The sequence below is a fragment of the Populus euphratica genome, unplaced genomic scaffold (genome assembly GCF_000495115.2).
Source record: "Populus euphratica unplaced genomic scaffold, PopEup_1.0 scaffold59.1, whole genome shotgun sequence".
NCBI lineage: Eukaryota > Viridiplantae > Streptophyta > Magnoliopsida > Malpighiales > Salicaceae > Populus > Populus euphratica.
This window is the reverse complement of record NW_011499940.1, coordinates 685421-695367: the sequence shown is the minus strand read 5'-3', so window position 1 is coordinate 695367 and position 9947 is coordinate 685421. Positions and strand designations below refer to the sequence as shown.

Genomic DNA, 9947 nt, shown 5'->3' with positions numbered 1-9947 from the left:
CTCAGTTGTAGGTCCAATTCTCCCACGAATTTGTCAAACACAACAGTATGTGTAACACCCGAACCTAACATAACATTGGCATCCTTTTTATTTTCTTTGAGTTTCACATACATCAAAGCATCTAAAGCACTAAACTTTCCTTGTTATAATGCATTAATTTGCGTCAAATCATTTTTAACAAATCTAGAATTTTCAACTAAATCACCCAACTTAATCATTAAATAGTTTAATACAAGCATCAGGTTTATATGTGTGACCATTTCTTCATCTTTGTTGCCCTCTTTAACTAAAATGGCATTGATGTTTTCCATCTTTAAACATTCTCTAGGAAAGTGTGATCCATTATAAATAAAACAAGGAAAGTTAGGTTTAGCATCTTAACCTTGTCCACTCGATGGCTTAACCTTACCTTTATTCGTGGTAGACTTGGATGCACCTCCACCAAACTTCCTCTTTTTCTTGTCCTTATTGTCCTTCATCTCATATTTAGAGGATGTTGACACATAGCTTTTTATAATGACAACCTTGAAATCAACCAAACTATTAGCACCTGCAATAGTGGAAGCCAAATCTTATACCTCTTATCATCTTAGTTTAACTTGTGCCAAAAGATGGAGACCTAACATGAAGTTAAAAAGCATGTTTTTTTTAAAAAAATATTTTTGATGTTAAGAATTAATGAATTAAAGCTTTTTTCATACTTCTAAATTGACTTCTTAGGCTTAAGCTTATTTAATTCTTTCCTTAAAACCCATGAAGTATTGTTTGGTAGAAATTATTTTTTCAATTTTTACTTAAGATGATCTCATGTCTTAATCTTAAAATGTCCAACATTCAAATTCTTTTTTGTCCTCAATCTCCACAATAGCTTAGCATCACCCATGAGATACATCATGATGATATCGACTTGGTCATACATACCAATTTTATCCACGCTAAAACATTATTTCATATCCCATATAAAATTCTTAAGTTCCTTAAAACTTCTCTCCCCACCAAAATCTTTTGGTTTTGGTAGTTTAAGCTTTGAATGACTTGCCCCATCATTAGTGTTTGTTATTATCCTCTTTAAGATGGGAATCAATTCCTCAACGGCCACTAATCTATGGTTTGACTATAATGCAAAATTGATATACAAACCCTCAACCATTTCAGTGCTTTTAATGGTTTTCTTTAACCTGGCAAGAATAGAATGATCTTTGCCCTCTTTGATTGATCCAATCAGACCTTTAATTTGAGTAAGTCTTTTGAATTACTTACATACCGCTGGCATAACCTATCAAGTTGTACAGTTTTAGAAACAACCGTGTTGAAATACTACTTGTCACAGGGATAAACGTTTCACTTAAGACTTCATCCTTTATGCAGCAATCTAATCCCACTAAACTAAGTCTTTCCACCTTTTCGTTGGTATTTTCCTACAATTATGTGTTTCACTCTTCTAAATAGATTCTCATACTTTAACTTATCATAAACAAGCAAAATTAACACAAGCAACGAAACATAATAGTGCACAACACATACAGGAGAATTCCTAAACGTTATTAACACTTTAACATAGGAAATACATAATACACTTATATGTGTTGTATATAAAACTTGCACCCTACACATCAAAGAATTTCAAGCCTATTTATACACAATTTCAAGGAAGTTACAAGGCAAAGCTACCATCTTTGTTTTTTAGGATATAGTGGGGGTAGTTTCTCCCTTATGTTCTCTTTAACTCAGTAGCCTCATTCCAGCAAGTGTTGAACAGTTTCTCCTAAATTTCCATGAACTTAGTGATTTTGTAGAGCATTTTTAATCATGCTCCATGTTTGACAACCTTTCACCTACGATCTGGATAGTCTTCTCCTAGACTAGCCATGTATGAAAACCACTAAAAACTTTCCACAACTCCACTACCCCTTTCTCCCACAAGCTAGATGTCTAATAGTCAACCCCTTACTACCAGTTCTAATGTATTTATTGCAAGTTTAGATGGTCCATTATCCAAGTCTCATGTTCATGTCAAGTCCATTGCTCATATGAATCACTACACGATATCTACTGAATTTGTTGTTGTCCTCGCAAACTAACATTGCCTTTCTTTTTCAAATTCTATGCTGTATGTATTTATTGGCATGCACACCCTTTACCTAAACCTCTTACATAATGTATTTTCTAATTCTTCAACATTCATCCTTGTGAATTTTACTAATGTATTAATATATGTTCATGGCTTTGCATTTTATATTTAATAAAAATTGAGAAGCATAGTATTTAAATGTATCATAATTAAGTCTTCAACATTCATTCTTCTACGTCATTTAAGAAAAATCTCTCTCTCTCTCTCTCTCTCTCTCTCTACATTATTGGTTTATACCTTATGTAGTTTTTCAAATTTGAGCCATGATTATAAAAAATTTATTTAATTAATTATATTTAAAGGTGAAAAATATGCTATAACGGTAAGTTAGTAACACAGCCAATGGGGGTGAGGAGGAGCCTTCGTCTAGTTTATTACTATAGTAGACCTCAACCTGGGGCCTTTGCCAGGCCTCACAACTATGAGTCTATGGTACCTGCTCCTCACGAAGCTAGGCAATCTCAAGAATGAATCCAAGATTACAACAAGTGCCAAAAACCTCAAGAGAATAAAAAGACAAAAAAACAGAGGTAAACTTAAATGGCCCATCCCTAAACAAATCAAGAATTTGCCCGAGCTCCAAGAAGGAGAAAAGGGAATGAGTGTAATGATTGCTTGAGGGGAGAACAAAACAATGAAACAAAAAAGTAAACAGCGAGAGCAAGAGCAAGCAAAAGGCAGCACGCTAGGGCGGCAATGACAGACAAATGTGCGAGAGAGAATGGCACGTCCCCGACAAAGCCAACCCCTACACGATGCATTTGTCTCCTCGTGGAAAAATAAAGAAAGAGGGATGTAGAAAAGGAAAATGAGTCCCCTACCCACGCACGATCAAGCACGTTGAATTCAAAGGCTAAACCTCTTTTATCTTTGTCCATGATTGGACTCTTTTTGCTGGCACTCCTTTTTGCACGCTTCTCTCTATTCTATCTCCAAAATTTGCAGATGCTGTATGCCTATAAAGTGGATGAAACTGCATACACTTTAAACAATTGGTCAAATTATGACGAGGTTAGATGATGATGATGATGATTAATAACCACATGGTTCTCTTGTTGATAATTACTAAATCAAATCCGGCTTTAGGATTTCAGCCCAAATTAAGTTTTTCAAAAAAAATTAAAGTTAATTTAGTTTACTTAACTGATTTGATCAAAACTTGATTTAATTTTAAAAAAAAAATCAAAATAATATTATTTTAAAACAATATCTTTTAAAATGAACAAATTAATATATTCAACATAAATCCAACTAGGTTTAATAACTATTTTGTTAATTATATGTTACAATTGGCTAGGTTCTTCAATACTGAAGACTTAAATGGCAAAGCCTAAGATTAAGTCTCTATTGCATATTTGAGTATCAAAGTGAATTAGTTAAAACTTAGTTCATTTACCTAGTTACCTAGTGACATTTTTTCAGTGGTCGTTGGAGTTGGACAAATTGATGTTATTATTGGGTGTGTTTAATGAATAAATATACAATATAAAATTATTCTACTAGAGAAGGTGAAGTGAAAATCTGATTATGAAAAACGAGATATAATTAATACCTTGTATTCTAATTAATTTGTAAGCGTATATGTTCTAGGCGATATGAATTAGATTTTATTACAGTCTAATACACATCTAACATGAACGTGTTTTGGATTGTACTTGGTAAGAAAAATATTAAAGGTAATTTTTCTTGTCTCTCTAAAAGCTTAAAGGGGTATTATTATGTGTGCATAATCGAGAACATAAAAGCATAAATTTCAAGGAATGCTTGATAGAAATTTTGTAACCATGCGACAAAAATTAAAGTAGATACTTTTTTGAGAAAAAAAGCAACGACTTGAATCATATAAAGACAACATTTTTTCCATTAATCAGAACTTCAAACCCCAACAGGTTTTGAAATCCCAGAAGAACCCTCCTTGTTGCGGCTAGGTTAACATTCACACCAATAAGAATTGACAACTTCATCGGCAGATTTCCCTTTAGTTGTGGTATAATCAAAGAGAAACTATATACACATGATATGCTTAGCTTTGTCTCCATTTCATGTGGGCTCCAATAGGTTTTGTGATCTTTGACCCTCTCATTTTGCTTAGGAAGTGTCATTTCTGTGGCTCGTTCAAGATCTAAGTAGGGTCAATGGTCACAAGTCCAATATGAACGACATCACAAAACCATTGATTCCTTTTGTTTGCTTAACTTATCAAAGGATTAAACCTTAAAAGACAATATTAAAATACAGAGGATGATTATAACTAACTTTAGAGTCGACTCAGCCTAAAATTCTCCTTAAAACAATTATTAAGAAGACTTGTTTATTTAAAAAATAAATAAATCATTATTAGAATTCTTATATTTACTAATAAAATTTTCCATCGGTATTTAACTATCATTCCATTGGTAATGAATTTACCAGCAGGATCACGAATGTGAATGCTCCGTCGATAAAACTCTCATCGGTAATTTTTTATCTGTCAGTGATTCTGTCGATGATAAAAAAATATTTATTACCGATAAATTTACTAATGGGATAAGTGCGTCAAAAAAAATTACATGTTTCATTTCGTCAGTATTTCCCATACGAAGCTTGTCATATAACCGATAAAAATATCGTATGTAATTCCATCAGTGATTATTTAAAAATATTTAAAAAAAATCTATTTAATAGAACTAGAAAATAATTAAATTAATATAAATCAACACTCCATAATACACTGGAACTAAGTTGCTTGGAAAAAATAAGAATAAAATCAATTCAAACAAATTTGCAATAAATAAATAACACAAAAAAATAAACAACAACAACAATAACATCAAATAAATAAATCAACTATAAAAAAATTTCACTTAACCTAGAAAACCTATTTCAGAACACATAATCTAGCAACAAATAAAAGAATTGAATTGAAATTGAAAAACAAAATCTAATAAAATTGATCTCATATGAAAAAAACAAATCCTACAACAACATTTATAAAATTATTAAGAACAAAAAAATTTTAAAAAAATGTAATGCAAAAAAACATAAAAAAAAAAATCTTATCTTAATATAGTTGTGAGTGAGGCTGAAAAGAGAAAAGAAAAATCAAAATCATAAAGTATGTTAATTAAAAAACATTAAGAAGAGAAGAGAAGAGAAGAGAAAAAGACATGCCTTAGCGTGGAGGATAAAAAGAGTTGAGGAGAGAAGAAAAAAGAAAGAATAAAAGGGATGTTGGTGTTTTTTACATAAAGGGAAGAGGGAAGAAAAAGAAGAAGAGGCATGTTTGTTGTAAAATGAGGGATTTTAATCTTTTTACTAGGATATGTAATTGATGGATAATGAAATTCTAATATTTTGAATTATTTCGTCGGTGATTCCATTTGTAAAATTTTATTTAAATTTTTAATTTAATCAAAAAATTTTAAAAAATCCTTAAATATTATTGATGACTTTTTAATCTGTTAGTGATTTTTTTTGTAATATTTAATTTAAAATTTTAATTTAATAAAAAAATTCCAAAAACCCCTTAAATATCACATTTTCAATCCATCGATGATTTTATATGTAAAAAATAGTAATTAACAGTGCAATTAAGAAGTGAATAGTTCCATAACTCTTTGAAAATACTATTGAAATTAATCCGTCAATAATATATTTTGTAATTGACATGATGAACAGTGTCAATGAGAAGTGAACAGTTTACCAAAGGGTTTACGGATAGATTTTACCAATAATATTAATATCGACAGTAATTTTATCTATATAAATAACAATTCATTGTACTTTTTAGTTTTATTTTAATTTTTTTCACTATAATTCTCTCAGTATAATTGATGAAATATTTTTATCGATAAAATTTACTGCAATTTATCAACAAAAACATTCTATTAATGTTTTTATTTGTATTTGTCAATTTTATAATAGTGAATAACAACACTATTTCAAAGAAAAAAGATTAATTTGAAGTAAAATCAAACTTGGATTAGGTTTTGAATTGGATGATTACCAAGATTAAAGTAATCTGATCAAGTTTTATAAACCTAATTGAGGGAGTGTAATACATGTTCATGCAATAGAAAAGTCATTAAAGCCCACCTCTAGACCTTTCTTTTTGTATGTATACATTCATAACGGAAAAATTTGTGATCAAATATTTAATTGATGCTAAATATTGTTTATCACATAGTGGGGACAAAATTTAGGCCATTTGCGATAGAAGTAACTAGCAAGATCATCTTTAATTAACTGCGATAGAAGTAACTAGCAAGATCATCTTCAACATTGTTGAAGTTAATTAATGAGCTTACCTAATTAATGCTGTTTGAAAGTAATCGAGTTCTATTCACACTTGAAACTAAAAAAAATATGAAAGATTACACTTCTGGTTGATGATAATCAAGAAAATTAGCTTTAAAAATAGTAGAAATTATAAAGATTGGATATAGCCAACCTTCAAAAAAAAAATTGAAAGATTACACTTCTGGTTGATGATAATCAAGAAAATTAGCTTTAAAAATAGTAGAAATTATAAAGATTGGATATAGCCAACCTTCAAAAAAAAAATTGAAGGCTGCTTTTACGCTATCGGTACAACTTTTTAATTTTAAAAAAAATATTATTTAGATTTCAATAGAGTTATGCCGTTTCTATCATGAGAACAACACAGCTTATTGAAATGTGTTATTTATCTAATATTTTTTTAGTTTTCTAGTTTGCTAAATATATTTTTTTGGTATGAATGAGCTATTTAAAAAAAAAACTCCAAAAAAACAAAACCGTAATTAAGTTCTCTTGCAGGAACTGTCGTTCTCTACAGTCCTATTCAGTCTCTTTCACTGCAATTTAATACTCCTTAACGGCAAATTCTGGGAACGCATCAAACACAACCAGTCTACAATAACTTCAAAATCTTTTCCTTCTCTTGCTTTCTTTAAAATCAGAGTACATTAAAGACAAAATGCTCAATAACGGAACTCCAGTTCTACACATACATTGAAGAAAAGTAGATAAAGACATGCCTTGTACTGCCAAATATCATTACAGAAGACAATCATATGAAATCTATGTAGGAGATTGACATGCCTTGTACTACACACTGAGAAATACTCTTCAACTCTACTTGGAAACTCGCTTGAGTTTTTTGCTTTTACAGACACCGTAGTCACACAACGTCCAAAGATTTTTGATCTTCTTCGTCATCTTCAGTTCAGATTCTTAGATTCTTCTGCTCTATGATCCCCTTACATGTAAGATATGATCCCATGAAGGAGACTGAGAATATCCTAAAACCCTAGACCAGTTAAAAACCCAGACTAAATGACACAAATACGTTTCCCTTCTTTTTTTTTATCTTCAATTCTTTGGGGTTTACACTAAAACAAACAAACCCACACAATAGAGATTAATACAACACAAGCCTGCAACACCTAAGAATATCCCAAAAAAAAAGATTAAAAGGAGACTAAGACAAGCACATGAACGATATTAATCATCATTGGATTACTAATTTTCGGTCTAATACCCTTCTCCTTTTCGATCTTTCGCTAGAATTCGAGCGTTCTAGTAAAGACTTCAATGCATTTTGCAAGAAATGGACCGACTCGACACTATGATCTTTGTCAGCCGCAATGATAAGAACATTCCTAATTCTTCCTCCTAGTGTTACCATTTCTGCTTTCAATGTCTTCAAGTGTAGAGATTTCAGTATCTCGATTAGGTCTGGCATGAGATCCGATCGGTCTTCACAGCACAGAGATGCCTTGAATATTAATTGTCCATCACTTGAATATTCACCAGAAAGTACAGTGACTTCATCGGTTTCTGATGGGAAAGATTCAAGTCCAGGAAGCTCTGAGGTCTGCTGTTTCAGTTCTCTAACTCTTTGAACAACCTTTGCTAGAAGTGAAGCTTTGTCTGTCTGTAAAAATTGAAACAAAGTAAAAGAATCGATTAGAAACCCTAGCTAGCTTTAGTAGATTCTAAATGTAAAAAGCCTTCCAGCTTTCCAAAAAGCACAAACCCTATGTAAAGAAAAGCAAAGAAAAGGGTTCGCTGCTTTTGCTTTTGCAGGTATCTGTACTTGCAGTTTGAACAATAATTCAAAAGTTTCAGAAGACTTGTTTCTGAAGATCCAAGGTTTCAGAATCTGAATTTTTACTGTATCAGCGATAAGCCTAATATAGATCCTTCCCGTTTGGTTACCAAGAAAATGAGGGATAGAAACGGATAAAAAAAAATTCAATGAGTGAAGCACATAAACCCTTGTTGTTAATCTTCAAAAAATGGGTATTCAAGTAAAAAAAACAAATGCCAAACGATTTGAGTTGGGCTAGTGTCAAGTCTGTCAGCAGGGATTTCGGCTTTGTGGGTCAAAGATAATTAATGACTGAAAAGTCTAAAACTCGAAATTTCAACTTTTTCCACTACATTCTCAGCAACCAAACAGTCAAAATTATTGAAGCAAAACACTATGGAAAACCCCGAAATCAATACCAATTCGTTTCAAGTTCTGTATGAATCCCAAAAGAGAAATAAAGGTAAAAACAGCAAGAACAAAACTACAATATTTTCCATGAAAACCCCTTCAAAGCTTACAATCTTTTTAGTTTTCTTGATCCCTTTCTCTTATAAAACAATTCTCTGACAAGAAATTTTAGGGAAAGAGTTTTGATGTAATCCCTCAAACTTCATGAGTAGAAACATGATCAATTCAGAAAGGAAAAGAAAAGGAAACACAAGATCATATATCATAAAATATGTATATTACCTTGGAATTGCAAGGAAGGAGGCCTCTGAGCTTATCAAGATGAGAGTTAATCCTCTCTCTCCTTCTCTTCTCAGCTTCCTTGTGATTCTTCAAAGCAGCAAGAGCTCTATCTTCTGGTGTCATGTCAGTTATCACAGACCTTTCAAAGTGGTAATTACTGTTATGGTAGGAAGTGGAAGATGAGGTACACAAGGTTTGCATCGCAGCCGGAAAACCGTATGGACCAACGTTAATCATTCCATTCTCGGTAAGAAACCGGTACAACTGTGAATTCTCCTGACAGTTTTCAGGCTGCATGTTGATGTTGTGTTTTCGGGTTGCCGTAGGAGAAGATAGATGACCCGCAAGTGAAGATTTTCAGTCCTCTTTGTGTTAAAAAAAGTAGAGGGCTCTCTATCTCTGCCTTTCGGTGGTTTTGGGTTTTTTTCTTTTAAGAAAAAAGGGGCATTTATAGTCGTTTGATTTGACTTATTATGTCGTTTTAGGATAAGGTTATGTGCAAAAGTAGTGGACCCAGCATAAAGGAGGTCTAATGATAATGGGAGCTAGGATATGTGTGGTCTTTAGATTTTTGAAACCTTATGGTACCCTTCTCTTATTTACATGTTCAGTACATTTCTTATTTTATTTCTAATTTCCCTCTTGTGATCTTTATTTTATGGCCAGTTTGTGGTAAATACCGGTAAATTAATCAAATTACATCTATAAAAACCGATTTGAAATTAACCCAACTATATGTTCTTTCTGATTTTTTTGGTTAATTTTGGTTAAAAACTAAAAAAAAAAGGTTCAATTTGGTCTTGAATATTTCTCAAACCAAGATAAATTAAAGGTCTATTAATTAAATCAAAATTTGTTTAAAATAATCTAATTAAAAGGCCAGTAGATTTATGAATTGCAAGCCACATGATTGCAGCATGATCTTAGCTCCTTCCTTCTCCAAAAAACAGTGATGATAGTTCATCGATGATGAATTAATTAATTAATTATATATAAACAGTGCTGATTCATCAATCATTCAAATTGTTTTGGTGCCTAAAAATTTGTCCATGTGATAATTTTATAAAATTA

The 9947-nt window shown here is 31.6% G+C and overlaps 1 protein-coding gene across 1 annotated transcript; it reads right to left on the bottom strand.

Moving 5' to 3' along the window:
- Positions 1-7007: 7007 nt before the first annotated feature.
- Positions 7008-9311, bottom strand: LOC105136937 (transcription factor bHLH106-like). Its single transcript, XM_011042456.1, has 2 exons — positions 8877-9311; positions 7008-8027 (listed from the first exon to the last, which is right to left on the bottom strand). Exons 1-2 carry the CDS (start codon positions 9171-9173, stop codon positions 7602-7604), a joined length of 723 nt encoding a protein of 240 aa, XP_011040758.1. The 5' UTR covers positions 9174-9311; the 3' UTR covers positions 7008-7601.
- Positions 9312-9947: the final 636 nt, after the last annotated feature.